At 48.4% G+C, this 17,010-nt stretch overlaps 1 protein-coding gene across 1 annotated transcript in view; it reads left to right on the top strand.

Moving 5' to 3' along the window:
* The window catches only part of SLC6A1 (solute carrier family 6 member 1), a 43,470-nt gene extending 26,674 nt beyond the window's left edge, over positions 1–16,796 (top strand). The window contains exons 6-16 of the mRNA XM_082749686.1: positions 205–314; positions 1,949–2,081; positions 5,342–5,476; positions 5,697–5,800; positions 6,088–6,212; positions 7,536–7,648; positions 8,044–8,175; positions 9,592–9,694; positions 11,347–11,447; positions 12,268–12,435; positions 14,410–16,796. Of these exons, the coding sequence (XP_082605812.1) occupies positions 205–314; positions 1,949–2,081; positions 5,342–5,476; positions 5,697–5,800; positions 6,088–6,212; positions 7,536–7,648; positions 8,044–8,175; positions 9,592–9,694; positions 11,347–11,447; positions 12,268–12,435; positions 14,410–14,514 (1,329 nt within the window). The 3' untranslated portion in view covers positions 14,515–16,796. The remainder of the gene's footprint in view (positions 1–204; positions 315–1,948; positions 2,082–5,341; positions 5,477–5,696; positions 5,801–6,087; positions 6,213–7,535; positions 7,649–8,043; positions 8,176–9,591; positions 9,695–11,346; positions 11,448–12,267; positions 12,436–14,409) is intronic.
* The last annotated feature ends 214 nt before the right edge of the window (positions 16,797–17,010 follow it).

Genomic DNA, 17,010 nt, shown 5'->3' with positions numbered 1-17,010 from the left:
AAGCAAGTGGTTCCCCCTCTCTGATCCCCAAAATGGGGATCTCAATATGACCTGCATCTGGGAGCTGTTGGGAAGGGGAGGTGAGATCATGGATGGCTTGGAAGAGGCTCAGGGGACGGTGAGGATGGACAAAGTGCGCTGAGACCACTGTTGCCATCCCCTGGGGGCTCAGCAGACCTTGTCTCTGCCACTGTGCCTTTGCAGACGCTGCCATGGAAACAGTGCGACAACCCTTGGAACACGGACCGCTGCTTCTCCAACTACACTGTTGTCAACACCACCAACATGACCAGCGCCGTGGTTGAGTTCTGGGAGTAAGTGTGGGGCTGTCAGAGGTAGGGGGTGCCTGTCAGCCAGGGCCAGCAGGAGACAGAGGCACCCTCAAAAAGGTAATGGGAGCTGGTGAGGTGTTCCAGCCTCAGGGAGAAACAAGAGATAGTGAAGCCTTCTCTTCCCCTGTAGAGAGCTGGGCTGTGGAAAGGGCCACTAGACACAAGCTAGAGAGAATGAATTCCTGCCTTCTTGCTCCTCTGCCCAGTGACTCCTGCCATCCGTCAAACCTACTTAGAAGCCAAAGGGCCAGGGAGCCAATGAGGTAGCCCCAGCAGCCAGCCTCCTGGGTCACAGAGCAGGGTGGAGAGGGTGGAGGGTATACCGCTGGAGGGCAATAGCACAGGCCAAGAAGAATCGCTAGGACAGGCCAATGAAATCTCAGTTCATCTGGAAAACCAGTCCACTCTACTGAGAAACGCAGAGATGTTTGGAATAAAGGCATGTGCGCACACACACACACACATCCACATCCACACGTACGCATACACGGTTCATAGTGAGGGCTGTGCTGATTGTATCTTCAGAAGAGCACATTGTAGATGTGTGTTGAGGTATTGATTTTACAAAAGGAGGTCTTGGGATCCAAGTCTCTTTGGCATGAAGGAAGCATCTGTGCTGGGCAGCTTGCAAGGGTCTGGGAGCACCCAGGAAGGTTCCACGGCACCTTGCATAAGCTGCCAGGAGGAGCCATACTCAGGAGCTGTCAGAACACATGATGCGAGTCTCTTTGTGCAGAAATGTCCTTAATGAGGCTACCTCCTTACAAATAAGAATCAAATTCTTCTCCGGCTGCTTCTTTCTTCCAGCATGTGCCACATACAATTCTCTAACGCACCTTCAGCACTGCATTGAACCATGTAGTCAATAAACGTTTCTTGAACACCTACTATGTGCAGTCTGGTTAGAGACATGGCAAACAAAAGCAAACAAGCAGAGTGGCAACGCCAGATGACCAGTACTAACAGGAGGGGATGCACGGGGGACTGTAGGGACCCCAAGATGGTACCTGGACTAGCCCAGGTGAGGAGCGATGTCTAAGGTGAAAACCACATAGGTGAGACCAGTGTTGGCAGGAGGAAGAGAATGCATGAAGGCTTGGAGGCAGGTGACAGCAAGCCAAGCATGGGTGAGGGAATGGGAGTCATCCAGTCTGATGAGCGTTAGAGGGGTTTCAGGGAGAGCTGAGACTGGAGAGAGAAGCAGGGTACGCTCAGAGAGTCTTGCAGGGTTGGCCTGGGGAGGTTGGGCTTCATCCTGAGGACAGTAGGATGCTATTCATTGCAGGGTTTTGAGCAGGAAGGGACACAGTCAGACATATGATTTAGAAGTGGGGATAGAGCAAAAGTGAAGGTGAGGGTCTTGCTAGGAGGGTACCAGCAACCAAACAGGTGAGCAATAATCCTGGACAAAATAAGGAACCATCAGGTCCCTTGAGCAAGTAACACTTCTACCGGTTAGTATAATGGACCCCACAGTCACCTGCCAGCTCCTGGGTCTCACTGATCACAGATGTCAGCACGGTCACAGCAGAGGATATCACTACCTGGGCACCCCGAGGCCATTTCAGCTCCCACCAGCCCCATGTGACTTTCTGCTCCTTCCACTATTCCACCAGGCGGAACATGCACCAGATGACAGATGGGCTGGATAAGCCAGGACAGATCCGCTGGCCTCTGGCCATTACCCTGGCCATCGCCTGGATCCTTGTGTATTTCTGTATCTGGAAGGGTGTTGGCTGGACTGGAAAGGTAAGATATGTGCACAGTGGGGACCAGAGAATGGGACTACAAGGGGATTTCCGTCCTGCACAAGGAGTCTGCACTTCCAGGAACCCCACTGAACCTGGAATGCAGCAGGTCCCTACATCCTGCCCTGCCTTGGTTTTCTTTCCTGTAATATGGGAATAATAACATTACCTACCTCTGGGCAGTGTGAGGATGAAATGCAATAACGTAAGTCAGTTACACAGAGCCATCACAAAATAGTAAACTTTGCTCAAGGACCATTGGGCAGACTGTCCCCGAGCATTGCCACTGTTGGGTCCATTATCAAAGGAACGAGACTGAGGCTAAGTGAAAGTTATGTAAAGCTTTATTCTATGCCAAGCATTAGAAGTCAGACTGACCGGCCAGGGCCGCCTCCGAAGAGAGCGACCCCCGCTTTGGTCTTACAGTTTTATAGTGCACAACCTCAGACCTCTACGTATGTGGCTTTGGCTGATTGGATGTCTCTTACCTGTGTGTTTTAGTAATGGTTACCCAGAACTGATACTAGTAACTGCTGAGGCGTTTATTAAACAACAAAATGGACTTGTTTTAGGTATGTGTTTTGGCAATGGTTAAACGGTTAACTGATACCGGAACTGGTAACAACAAAATAGCTACCTAGGCAACATGGAGTCACTATGGCTAAGTAGGCCCAGACAAGGCCTAGGGGTTTAACAGGTTTTAATGTGGAATTGGCCCCAACAGCCACCATACCAGGTTTTGTTCCAGGGTGATCCAGAGATGAACATTCCACATCCCAGCCTTGGAGGAGGAACAGAGATGGATCAATGAATGGTTAAATTCTCAGGCTTTGTACTGAACTAGTCCTGAGTTCAGATCCCAGCTTGGCTGTTAACTTGGCTAGGTGGCCTCAGGCAGATCACTTCACCTCTCTGAAACTCAGTTTCCTCCTCTGAAGAATGGGGCTTATCTGTTTGTTTGCCAGGAGAGTCAAATCGAATGGGATTGGGTAAAGCACTTGGTAGCTAACAAGAGGAAATGCATTTGTTTTTGTTTTTAATATCGGTAAGGGCAGAGCCAGGTCAAGCTGGGGGTCCAGCCTGGGGACACCTGGGGATCTTTCCAATTAAGTTAGGGGGAGGGGCCTGGCTTCACTCCCACCCTTTTCCTCTTAAAGCTGCACCCCAGGGGTGTAGGGACAGAAGGTAGCCCAAGCCCTCACTGGACCCTGGCCTGAGGGAGACTTAGAGGAAACCTGAGTTCTGACAGCAAGTAAGAGAGAGAAGGAATTTGAACTGAATCATGCTGGAACAGGGAGGTTCAGACTACCCAAGATGATATGAACAAAACAGAATCTTCACAAATGCCATACTTGGACATGAATATGACTGATGAAATAAGTGCCCAATTCCAGTCTGGTGGGACCTATGGACTTACCAGTTCTCGGATCCGGAGCCGGTGTCTAAACCTCTCTGATGCATCCCTATTTTAACAGGCAGGAGGAAGGCACAGGTGTCTCCCAACCCAAATTTAAGAAGCAGAAGAATATATAGCCTAAGTCCTCTACAAGAGATAGACCAGAGCTTGAGTCTCAGTCTTCTAATACCTAGCTATGTGTGCTTGGGCAAGTCATGTCAACTCTCTGTGCCTCAGTTTCCTTATCTGTTAAATGGGTATAATAATAATAATACCTTACAAAGATTGGCATAAAGACTGAGGAGAATAATCTATGTGGAGTATGTAGCACCTAGTAGGTAGACAATACATGGTATCAATTGTCTTTTGACTGAGTCATCCAAGCCATCAGTAAATATTTATTAAGCACCTTCTACATACTTGGCTCCATACTAAACATGGAAGATAGATTCAAGTGAAAGACCTAGGCAATATATATTAGGCATGCTCTATATCCTCATACAACTGACCTTTCTGAGTAGGCAGGTTGATTGTATCCATTTTCCAGACCAGAAAGAACAAGGGTAAGAGAGGATAAGAAATTGACCCAATGTCACACAGCTTATAGGTGCCACAGATGGTTTTGAATTTCCTTTTCCTAATTCCAAGTTCAGTGGCTTTTCTAGTGGGTCTTGGCTTCCTTTCCTAACCCTGAAGACTCTCGATCCAACCAGGGAAATGAACCTAACACAGAGAACAGTTCATGCTGCCCAGAAAATAGGGTCACATCAGACTGTGAGATAACAAGGGTTATTAAACTTGAAAATGGCTCTTTCACTACGGCAAACAAAGAAATGTCATTTCAGACATTCAGACAATGACATTAGTCTTTTGATTATCAATTTGGCAAAAAAAAATGTTTTTAATTATTATACTCAGTGCTGGCAACTTTGTGGGGAAGGTGTGCTCTGAAATGCTAGACGAAGTTCCCTTTCTGGAAGATAATTGGGCAATATGAATCATAAGCCATGGAGAGGTTCATCCCTTTTAGTCAGTAATTCTACTTCTAGAAAATTTTCCCAAGAATGGTATAATAATTTTGTAGACCAAGTTTTATACACAGGGGTTTCCAATATAGTATTAGTGAGATTCACATGAATGGATAACAGTAGGAGAGATTTTAAAGAGGATGGTAGAACCTCCTGGAGGACTATTTTGCATAATTAAAAACCACATTGTTATGAGACAATAAAACAATGTTTAGTAAACAAGAAATTAAGTATGCACTGTTTTTTTTTTAATTTTAAACATGTTAAATGAGAAAGCAAGCACATAATTGGAGCATCATCTTGTAAGAAAATATGATCATACATGCATAACAAAGTCTCAAAAAGGAACATTAAAATGTTAACATCCATGCATTTATGTATTAGGCATTTATTAAGTGTCTCCTATAAACTGTGGATTGTTCTAGGCACTGGGAAAACAGAGGTGAACAAGACAAGCCCTCTCCTTCACATAACTTAAATTCTAGGGGCTGCTGAAGGGAACTTTAAGTGTGTGTGTGTGTGTGTGTGTGTGTGTGTGTGTAACTTGAAAATTTTTCTGACACCATGTTTTACTTGAACAATTTAGACAAAAGTCAAAAAATAAAGGAGGGGTAGGGGGGAAGGGAAAATCAGGTGCTGAGCTGGTTGGTTGAGATTCTAAGGAGAGGCCTCAGAAAAGTGGATAAACACAGTCAGTTAGGAATCCAGGAAGGTTTCCTGGAGGAAGACGAACTGGGAGTAAGCCCAGGGCCACAACGGACACGGATGTCAGTGAAGGTGGGGGGAGGACAAGAATGGGCGCACTGGAGGGGGCATCGTTGTCAACTTTACCCCCAGGTGGTTTACTTCTCCGCCACCTATCCCTACATCATGCTCATCATCCTGTTCTTCCGTGGAGTTACGCTGCCTGGGGCCAAGGAGGGCATCCTCTTCTACATCACACCCAACTTCCGCAAGCTGTCCGACTCAGAGGTGAGTGGCCTTCCCAGGTTCCTGGCCCCCAGCGGCTGAGTTAAGGGCCTGCATGAGTCCTGAGCCACTATTTACCAGCTTTAGGATATGTCATTGGACCTCTGTAACCTCACATGTAAACGGAGATGGTTGCCAGGTACAGCTGGTTACATGTAAAGAGCCATGGGGCACGGTGACTAGGATCATAATTTTGACTGTTTTTTGTTCATTCTACCTATAGGTGTGGCTGGATGCGGCAACCCAGATTTTCTTCTCCTACGGACTGGGCCTGGGATCCCTGATCGCTCTTGGGAGCTATAATTCTTTCCACAACAATGTCTACAGGTGAGAGAGCCCAGGGGCCCCTTTCTTCCTGGCCACGCCCCTCCAGCGCCACGCCTCCTGCAGCCACGCCCCTTATAGACCCCGCCCCGGGGGGTATTCTTATGGCCACTCTTTCCACTCTTTCCACCAGCTCCCTGGGTGGGGTGGGGGCACCCTCCCTCCGGCCCTGCGGCTCTGCTCCCAGGCACCCTCTTCTGCCCTTGCCGCTTGTCCCTCGCTGCCACTGCTCCTAGCTCACCTCCTTTGCCAGCCCCACCGTCCCTGAGTCCACCCTTTCTTCTCTGCAGGGACTCCATCATTGTCTGCTGTATCAATTCATGCACCAGCATGTTCGCGGGATTTGTCATTTTCTCCATCGTGGGCTTCATGGCCCATGTCACCAAGAGGTCCATTGCTGACGTGGCGGCCTCAGGTCAGTGCTACACATGGGAGGGCCGGGGCTCCTGGGGTGGGAGGGGCTAACACGTGGGCTTCTGTGGTCATTACCGCCCTCACCAGAGGGAGCCAGAGGATGAGCGTGTTGACAGAGAGAAAAGCCCCTAGAAGGACGGTGAGACAGGGATGAGTGTGGTGTGTTGGCTCCAGGGCTGTGAGCATCACTAGGTACCAGAGCAGGGAGCATTTTATGTGAAACTATCCAAAACCGTGGAGTCCATGTTTTTTTATTCCCTTTACTAGGCGAGGAAATGAGGCCCAGGGACCATGTTCACCAAGCTAGAGAGGTGATGGAACTAGAGTTGAGCACAGACCTGGCTGATCAAAAAGCTTGGGCTCTTAATCACCTGACCATACTGGCACTTCCAGCACAATCCTGCCTTTTGCAGGGAGAGTACCGACTCTTGCCCCCGAGATATAAACCTTCCAACTCAGACATGCTTAAATCTTTGCTTTAGTCCCATTCCAGATATGTTCTCACCAAATAGTCAGCAATGCTGTAGGGTCCGAGGAGAGCCCCGGGCTCAGCTGGGAAAGCAGTGAGCAGGAGGGACCCAGTCTGTATACAGCAGAGGCCCTGAGACTTGGGGAGGCAATGGGACTAGCCCCTTCCCCATCACGGAGAACTGGGCTGCTCATGTGGAAAGGACCTTTCTCCACTGATGTCCTCATCTTCTCTACAAGGGCTAGCTCACTTCTCTGGCATTCCCCAGCCACCACCCCTCTTTCCTGAGCCAGACCCAGAGAGCTTACAATTTCTTTCCTTCTCCTTCCAGTGGTTCTCCTCCTCCCTTGACTAACCCCCACCCAGACACTCAAACATAGTATGTCCCAAACTGACCTCCTTAAACTTACTTCTTCCCTGTGTTCCCCACTGCAGCAAAGAGTGCCAAAGTCCTGTAACCAGGACAGCCCCAGCATCATCCTGGACCTTTCCTTCACCTTCACTCTACAAACCAACTAATACCAGGACCTGCCCATTCCACCTCCTTAGTATCTCTCCATCTGGCCCCCTCTCTGCACCATCACCATCCCTGTCACAGTCCATCCTTTCATCTCACCGGTGCCCTGGCTTCTGGACCCAACACTACCACCTCCCCCACTCACGCACACTCTGTATCCTCACCTAGGAAAGGGGGTGCTGACAACACTCACCCAAAAATTTACTCTGAAGATGAAATGCAATAAAGTTTAGAAAGTGGGGGGTGTGCTGGTATGCTGTAGGTGCTCAGTACTTTTCTTCCCCCTTTTTTTAAAATTTTTTATTTTTTGGGCTTCTTTTTGATCCTTTCCTCCACAGGCCCTGGATTGGCGTTCCTGGCATACCCAGAGGCGGTGACCCAGCTGCCCATCTCTCCCCTCTGGGCCATCCTCTTTTTCTCAATGCTGCTGATGCTGGGCATTGACAGCCAGGTGAGGACGCCCTCCCTGGCACCTGGTGGAGCCCCCACCCAGCCTTGCTGGTCTGGGAACAAGCAGGGAGAGGAGGCCATTGGCCATTGTCTTGGGCCCAAAGGAAGACGACCAAGAGTTTCAGACCCCTAGACTGTTCCACATGAGACTTTAGGGTAGAGCAGCTCAACCACCTTCCGCATTTTCCATCTCGGGAAACTGATGTCCAGAGGGAAGGGACTCTCCTGAGGTCACAAAGAGAGGCAGAGGCAGAATCAGGCCTGGATCCTGGGGCTTCTCTGGCTCTACCGTCCCGAGAATGCCAGACCCCTTTGGTCTTGCCCCAGAGAGTCAAGCCCTGGGTGGGTCGGGGCTGGGGTCTGCCACACTTGGCTGACCTTCGTCCTCCCTTGAAGTTCTGCACCGTGGAGGGCTTCATCACGGCCCTGGTGGATGAGTACCCCAGGCTCCTCCGCAACCGCAGGGAGCTCTTCATCGCGGCTGTCTGCATCGTCTCCTACCTGATTGGCCTCTCCAACATCACCCAGGTGAGCTCACCGGGCCCCGAGCACACCTCTGGTGCACTGCCCCCAGGCCCACTCCCAGGTCCTCTCTACCCCAGCCTCATGCCATCCGACCCTTCTTCTGTTCCTTGAGCACCGTCTCTGTCCCAAGTCCTGTACAAACAGCAGCGAGGCAGATGGGGACCCTGTCCTCAAGGTGAGAGGGTGGGAGACACAGATACTGAGCTAGAAAAGATAAGGCACAGCTGGAGAATACAGCCCCTAACTCAGCCTGGGGCACTCAGGACTGCTTCCAGGAGGAGGGGATACAAGAACTGAGATTTTTAAAAACACACAAAAATTAGACAGTCCATTTGGAGTTGGGCCTTTGACATTGACACTGCCCTCTTCTTCTCGTTCCCACTTTTCTTTTACTATTGATATTGATGATCAGTCCTCTCCGCATTCAAGGCCCTCCTGGTCTAGCCAGAAGGCAAACACTTAACTGATGAATTGTACAGCAAACATAAATGATCTGAAAGCCATGAACTCAACCCTGTGGGTCTGCTTTATGATCCACAGAACTACCCCTGGATTCAAATACTGTTCATCCCCAGAATATTATTAATTTGTCCGTTTATTCCTTCATGGTTGTTAATCACTCACCATGGGCCTGTCATGACCTTGGAGATTCAGCAGTTAACGGGACAGACACAATATCTGCTCTCTTAGAGCTTATGCTTTGGTGGACAAGACTGACAAATTAAATCATCTCAGAGTGAGTTCAGTGCCATGAAGAAAAGGTGATAATGAGACAGGGAATGACCAGTGAGGGTGGGAGGGATGCTACCTCAGACAAAGTCATCAGGAGAGGGCCCTCTGAGGAAGTGGCAGTTGAGCTAAGACTGAAATGATGATGAAGAGACAGCCAGGGGAAGATGAGCATAGCAGGTGCAAAGACCCTGAGGTAGGCATGGGCTTGTTAAGTTTGAGGGGCAGAGGGAGTGATCAGTTAAGTAAAGGGAACAGAAACAGATCATGCAAGAACTTAGAGGACAAAGCCATTTGTATTTTGCGTTTTATTTTATTCTCTCAACTTTTTGATGTGTTAAATTTATGTCCTTTTTAAGCCATGGAAGGTTTTAAGCAGAAAGAAGACATAACTGGTTTAACTTTGTGGAGAGATGGCCTTGATATCTAGCTCCTCTTTTAGTCCAGCATTCCCAGAAATGGGGCATTTCTCTTCCCCAGACATTTTCTTCCCAATTCCCAGGGAGTCAATGATCACACCATCTCCTAGTTACTCGGCTCTCGCGCTTCTTTTAGTCTTCCCTTAAGCCTCCTCACTGCAGTGTTATCTCACATATACCTCGCCAGACTGCAGAGCCCCTGTTGGCTGTGAACTGAGTGTCTTGGGCCCCCGTGGGAAGTGGACCCCCTTCACTGCTTTTCCTCTTTTAGGGGGGCATCTATGTCTTCAAACTGTTTGATTACTACTCTGCCAGTGGTATGAGCCTGCTATTCCTCGTGTTCTTCGAATGTGTCTCCATTTCCTGGTTTTATGGTGAGTGTCCACCCTCCTCCTTCCTTCCCCCCCTCCCTCATCCTTCCATTCATTCATTCATTTCTTCAATCGTCATTCAACAGATAGAGCTTGAATACCAAGCCCTTTCTGTACATTAGCTGACAACTGACCCTTGAACAACCCGAGCTGCAACAGCACAGCCTTCTTGTTGTGTGTGTAAATGCAGTACAGTATTTTATCATACTCATTTTGATACAAAATAGTACTCTACAGGTAATTTCTCTTCCTTAGGATTTTCTTTTTCTTTTCTTTTTTTTTTTTAAGATTTTATTTATTTATTTGACAGAGAAATCACAAGTAGGCAGAGAAGCAGGCAGAGAGAGAGGAGAAAGCAGGCTCCCCGCCGAGAAGAGAGCCTGATGTGGGGCTCCATCCCAGCACCCTGGGATCATGACTCCAGCCAAAGGCAGAGGCTTTAACCCACTGAGCCACCCAGGCGCCCCTCCTTGGGATTTTGTTAATAACATTTCTTTTTCTCTAGCTGACTTTATTGTAAGAACACGGTATATAACACATAGAACATACGAAGTATGTATTAATCAATTGTTTGGTATTGGTAAGGCTTCTAGTCAACAGTAGGCTATTGGTGGCTGTTTTGGGGGAGTCAGAAGTTAAATGTGGATTTCGACTGCATCATTTGGGAGGGCAGTCAGTGGCCCTAGCTGCCACTTTGTTCAGGGGTCAACTGTTTTCAGTCCTCACAGCAATCTAATGAAGTTAGCAGGGGGGGTCTTGTGTTTAGGAGACACCATAAGACGGGTTAAATAAATTCATTTAAAGTGGGAGCCAAAATGTCTTCATAAATTTGGGGATAAGAGGGTTTGAGATTTTATCTAGAAAAAATGACACCAAAACTACAAAAGAAAAAGTCCAAAGTGAAATATTTAACAAAAATGGGGCTATGGTGAAAGGTACACACTCCCTTAGAACAAAAAATGGAAGAAACAATGATTTTATTTATTTTGTGGCCCGAGTTTCTAAATCCCCCCTGCACAATAGTCAAAAGGCTGTCCTTCCCTGCGCTTTGATTATCCCAGCAAGACAATGTGTTTGAAATGTTTTCCTTGGTCCTTGATATTCACTGTACTTTTTTTTTCTTTTTCCATCTACCCCTCCTTGTCATCCTCTCTCCCCTCAAATCAGTTTCCTTGCTGGGTTAGGGGCTTTGCACAGAACCTGAGGGATGGCCAGTAACAGTCTTGGAAACTTCATGACACTGGTGGTGTTTTGCAATATTTGTGGTTCTTCTTTGCAGCCTATCTCCAGTTGCTTATAGCATCAGAGCTCTGGGGAAAACCGCTCTGTCCAGCAGAGCTTTGAAGGAATAGCTGGGCTAGCTATTGGGTGGGAGGGTCACTCAGAGAGGTGAGAACACGCTTTATAAGCATAATCTTTTGTTGGTGGATATTTTCATGTGAGGTTCCTGGCTTTCTCACACAACCCACTTGCTGGGTGTTATTGAGTGCTTAGCGAACAAGGACCCCCTCAGAGCTCTGGCTGCTATTACAAAGAGGCTGAAGCTCCTAGAGGTCCGGCTGCAGTCATACTGCCAGAAAGTGGCAGATTGAGACTTTGAGCCTGCAGTGCCCACAGCTCATTCATCCCTTCTGCTCTCACTCTGAATGTCACAGGTGTTAACCGATTCTATGACAACATCCAAGAGATGGTTGGCTCCAGGCCCTGCATCTGGTGGAAACTCTGCTGGTCCTTCTTCACCCCAATCATTGTGGCGGTAAGGAAAAGTCCTGGCCAGCCCTGTTGGGATCAGGCCAGGCCCTGCAGTGACTCCAGCCCAGAGAGAAACTTCTGGAGGCAAAAGCGCCCATTCCCTAATAATACTACTCCATCCCATTTGCTGAGCATCTGCTCTGTGCCCTGCATGACACCAGAAACATTACGTCATCCTCGTAAACCTCAACAAAATAGGCCTTCTTGCCCCACTTGACTGCTGAGGGCCCTAGGCTCCCCGCTGCCAGCGTCACCCTGTTAGCTGGTGCTGCATTCAAATCAGGTGGGCCTGATTCTGAAACCCAAGGCCGTGGGCTCCAGGAGACCTCTCACTCTCAGCTTCCTTGATTCCTTCAGGCAGGAGGAAGCTGAGATGTGAACAGGCCTGGAACGGCTGCCCCAAGTGCGTGGGGTGGGTTGGGCCACGGGGTAAGTTGTGTCCTGCACAAGTGCACTCGGCAGATGGCAGACTAGAGCCTAAAGTCCAGCCCTTGCTCTGTTTGCCAAGCTGGTTAACTTGGAAGAAGAGGAGCCTTTTTTATTGTCCTCCCAGAAAGGATCCCTTTTTCTGGTGGGCAGAGGGCACTAACTTCAAGTTGTTTCTCCCAGAAGGGGTGCCTTTTTCTATTCCATACAAAAATGTCTTATGTAGTAACAGTGGCCTTCGGTGCCGGATTCCCACGAGGCTGGACCCTTGTGAGAGTCAGCCTCATGTCAAGGGAGGTGGTCAGTAGACCTATCAACTTCAGAGTCTAGGGAGGGGTCTTCATTGTCCAACTGGGGAGACTGACTGTGTCCCATCCCCTCTCCTCTCCCCTCCCTAGGGTGTCTTCATTTTCAGTGCTGTGCAGATGACTCCTCTCACCATGGGAAACTACGTTTTCCCCAAGTGGGGCCAGGGTGTGGGCTGGCTCATGGCTCTGTCTTCCATGGTCCTCATCCCTGGGTACATGGCCTACATGTTCCTCACCTTAAAGGGCTCCCTGAAGCAGGTAAGTCCCTTCTTCACCCTTCAGATTGCTTAGTTTCCTTCCCCTACTGTGCTGGGCACGACCCCTACCCTCGTGGAGCTCACAGTCTAGTTAGGAAACAGACAACTCAATATCCATTGACAACAGAATGTTGGAAGTACCATTATTTGAATAAACCAGGGAGATGAGTTAGCCCTGCCTGGGTTGAGGAGGGTTAAGGAAGGCTTCTTAAAAGAGGGGATAGCTAAGAAGAAGCCTACAGATGAGCCCGAGATAAAAGTAGAAGCAGAAAGAATGTTCCTTAGAAGAGGATGAGAAATATGTGCAAAGGCCCAGGGGTATAAACAGCTTTCGGTAAACTGAAGGGAAATCAATGTGGCTGGAAGGTAGAGTGGAGAGGGATGCAGAGGGGGTGATAAGAGAGAAGGTTGGGGATGTAAGAAAGTCAGGCCAGCTCATGAAGGGCTTTGAAAACTAGGACAAGAATTCTTTTTTTTTTTTTTTAAGATTTTATTTATTTATTTGACAGAGATCACAAGTAGGCAGAGAGAGAGGGGGGAAGCAGGCTCCCCGCTGAGCAGAGAACCCGATGCGGGGCTCGATCCCAGGATCCTGAGATCATGACCTGAGCCAAAGGCGAGGATTTAACCCACTGAGCCACCCAGGTGCCCCTAGGACAAGAATTCTTAATTTTATCTTGAAGTTAATGAGGAGCCTCAAGGGTTTGAAACAGACGAAGGGTGGGGTTCTTGTATTGTGGGCTTACTCTAGACCCCTTTTGTGTGTTTGATAGAGACACAATGTGGTCTTGCCCTCAAGGTAATATAATGTAAGGCATGCTGTCCTTAGAAGGGGCCCTAGTGGCCCATTCTAGGTCCACACCAGCTATTTGTTAAATTATGTAGAATTCTCAAGTGACACAAGGCAGTGCTGCAGGTACTCAAGAGACATCACTAGATTAAGAGTAAGCTGAGAAGATTTTACTGGGGAGAAGTGGATGATCAGAATATGAAGGGCCACAGCTGGGAGGCCTTGGATCTGTGGCTCTCAACCTTATTTCTACGAAGATGGGCCTTCCAGACCAATCAGAGCCAGAAGAGGGAGCTCTATGGTCTGTGGCCTAAGGAAGGTAGGGGTCCATGTGCAGCACCCGGACCAGCCTCCTCCTTTCGCGGATGCAGAAACTAAGGTCAAGCAAGAAGCCACTTTCCCACCCCTTGCCATAAGTTATTAGGAGAGCAGAGGCTTGTAGCCCCTTCTTCCAGCTCCAGACCCAGTGCTTTCATTTTCCACAGTCCTCTGCTGAGTGGCAAAAGGCAGTGAGGTCTGGGAGGGGCAGAGAGGCAGAGGAGGCTTATTTGAGGAGGGGAGCACAGCCTGTTCAAAGGCCCAGGAGTGGGCACATCTGATGACAGCACATGCTTTGGGGGGACAGGATTTCAGGGAATATGTGGAGAGAAGGTAGGGGGAAATTAATCCATTCAGGAAATAGGTATTCAACACCTATTCTGTGCCAGACAGTATTCTCAGGGCTACAGACACAGTCATAAGAAAAACAGGCAAAACTCCCAACCTCCTATTCTAGTAGAGGACGACCAACAATTAACAAAATAAAAACATGTTTGATGGGGATGAGTACTGTGGAGAAAAATAGAGTTGAAGGGGTTTTCAGGGAGTGCTGAGTGAGGTCTTGCTGAAACCGTAACACTGACCCAAGACCTGAGGAGGTCTTGAGCGGGATCAAGCTGTGTAATTATCTAAAAAGCAGGATGTCTCAGACAGAGGGCACAGCAAGTGTAAAAGCCCTGAGGCAGGTGCATGTTTGGCATGTGTGAGGAGACGTGAGGGGGCCAGAGAGTATGGAGGGTGTAGGGACAAGGCCAGAGTCTGGGTGCATTTTGAAAGCAGACCAGGCAGGATAGACTTAGAAAGAGGTGGGGGGATGGAGCCTCCAGTCTTCCTCCTCCCCACCCAAATTCTCCCTGGTGCCTGCAGCGCATCCAGGTCATGATCCAGCCCAGCGAAGACATCGTTCGCCCGGAGAATGGTCCGGAGCAGCCCCAGGCCAGCGGCTCAGCCAGCAAAGAGGCCTACATCTAGGGGTGTCTGGCGGCTTGCCGACCCGCCACTCTCACCCCCCAGCCCGGCTGAACGTGACCACCACTTGATGTCTGAAGATACCGTCTATCTCAACCTACCTCGAGTGGCGAGTCCAGACACCATCACCAAGCAAAGAGAGGGGAGGTGGGGGACAGTCACACCCCTGGTGGGCCCCGCCCTGGGCAAAGTTACCTGATGGCTCCAGCACCTGCAGGCTGGTGACCTTTTGAATCCGGGCCCCATAAGCATCAAGCAATCAGCCTTCGTGACTGAGCCGTAGATCATTTTTATCTTGCCAGCGAGTGCGATGCGGCGAGGCCACACACTCCTGGCTTTTAGTCCTGTTCCTGACTGTTCTCTTACTGCCGAAACCCATGACTCTTATCTCGGACTTTGCCGGAGTTCGGTTCCGTTGGAACGCCGCTCTGTACACATGAAAAGGGCATTTTGTATAATGGGGATTTCCAGGGAGAGCTCCCTCTTAAGTGCAGGGAGCCCGCGGAGCTCTGACTTTCATTTTTTCGGTTGATCCTTCCCGAGGCAGCTTGACAAAACAACCCCCCAGGACCTCCATCAGTATTCCCCTGGAACTGCCCCCGTGTCCCCAGCAATTTGCTGAGCGTCCTTCCCTGCCCCCTCCTAGCCAGGCCAAATCCACCTGGCCCAACAGCGATCATTCCAGATCATTCCAGGCAGCCCAGCTCCCTCACTCCCTCCTTGGAAAACTGCCACAAGCACAACTGATTTTTGTTTTATTATTATTGCCATTCTGGGGGCCTAAGATCCCGCTGGGGAAATTCCCTAATCAGGAGCCCCAGTTTCTCTTAGACGGCCCCGTTTTATGGAGTACAAATCAGGTGCAGAGGAAATCAAGGTGAAGGTGTGTCTGTCCTTGAGTCCAAATGGATGTGGTTATCTTCCCAGCTTTCCCGTCAGCTGTGTGCTCACTGCCGTCCCCGTCAAAAATGCTGCCTTCTTCCTTCATATTCCTCAGCGGGAATCCCCTCACTACCACTAAAATCTCCCCAGCCCACTAACTGAGGAGCTAGGGTTCATCCAGACCACCCCCCACGCCCCCTCCCCGCAAAGTGCTTCCAAGATTAAACTGCTTCATCGAGAAGTAGTATTTGTTTCTGGAACTGGGCTCCGTGGCGATGGCGGCGGTGGCAGGTGGCAGATCAGGCAAAGACAGTTTCTGGCAAGCTCCAGTGACTCAGCGTTTCTCCTTTGCCAGGAAGATGGGTTCCCATGTAGCAAATCGTATGTTGTGCCCCGTAGCTCCTTAGCTAGTTAGCTCACAAACTGTGTTTTACAACTAATCCTTAAATAATTATGGTAAATAACTGTGAGTGTGGGTTTTTTAATCTCTTGTCATTCTCATCCGACAGTGACCAGCATACCCGTTCTTGCAATAAGGTATTACCCTCAGAATAGTAAGCACATTCTTGTAGAAAAACATACCGTACGTGTACACATATAAAGGCACACACATAAACGTTCATCCTCACGCGTGGTATATAGGGTCTTATTTGATATCGTGTAGGAAATCTCAACCCTTTTCCTGAGGTCATCTGTAAAATAGTCTCATTGCTAAGGCATCCCAAATGCCAACTGGTGAATCCATGATCAAAATGCATATGTGTTGTTAAATTATAGGGTTTAGAATGAAAGGAACCCTTCACTGTGTCTCATGGTCCCGCCCCTCCCCCCCAATCCTGTGTGAACTCCTTTAGAATAAGGGCAGGAAGACTTCTGACTTTCTCTTTGTTCTCTTCCGTGTGAAACTAAGACCAAGTCTTTCTAAGACAAATGCAGTGTACTTAATGTTTGTATGCAAATCTAACGGAGATGTTTGGCAAGAAATCCCCTAACCGATTTCCGTCCAAACCTACTTAATATAGCACAATATTACGTGTCGTACAATTCCAGTGAGAACTGTGAATACGTGTACCTTTTTTTAGTATTTGCCCTGGGGGAAAGATATTGTATTATCATATATGCTTTTTTTGCAATAAGGATTTATTCTCAGAACACCAAGTAAATCTATCTCTATATAAAAAAATATATGTAATATATACTTATTCAAACTATATACAGAGCCTGTTTTAAAAAAAATTACAGTATTATTTAGAAAAATTATCTGTTCTATGGACCAAATGTAAAATATTTATAAATGAAGATGCATTTTAAATGTCTATAAATGGTGTCATAACTAGAGCACGAGCGTTATGTACGTTTCTAAGAATTTAGAGGAAAAATAATAAAGGTTCTACGATACACGATGTCAGACCTTCAGTTCTTTGGGTTGGGGGCAAAATAGCTTCTTTCATTGCAACAACGACGTATACACACAGCACTATTTCTTCCCCAACAGAGAGAGAGAGATTGGGGCTCAAAAATCCAGCAAGATACAGCTGGATTCCCCAAAGTCCTGGAATGAGTGATTACCAAATGACTCTGAGCTCCCTAAGGGAGGTGTTTTCACTGGGAAGCAGG

This window comes from Mustela nivalis (assembly GCF_964662115.1).
Source record: "Mustela nivalis genome assembly, chromosome: 1".
NCBI lineage: Eukaryota > Metazoa > Chordata > Mammalia > Carnivora > Mustelidae > Mustela > Mustela nivalis.
This window is presented reverse-complemented; position numbering and strand designations above follow the sequence as displayed.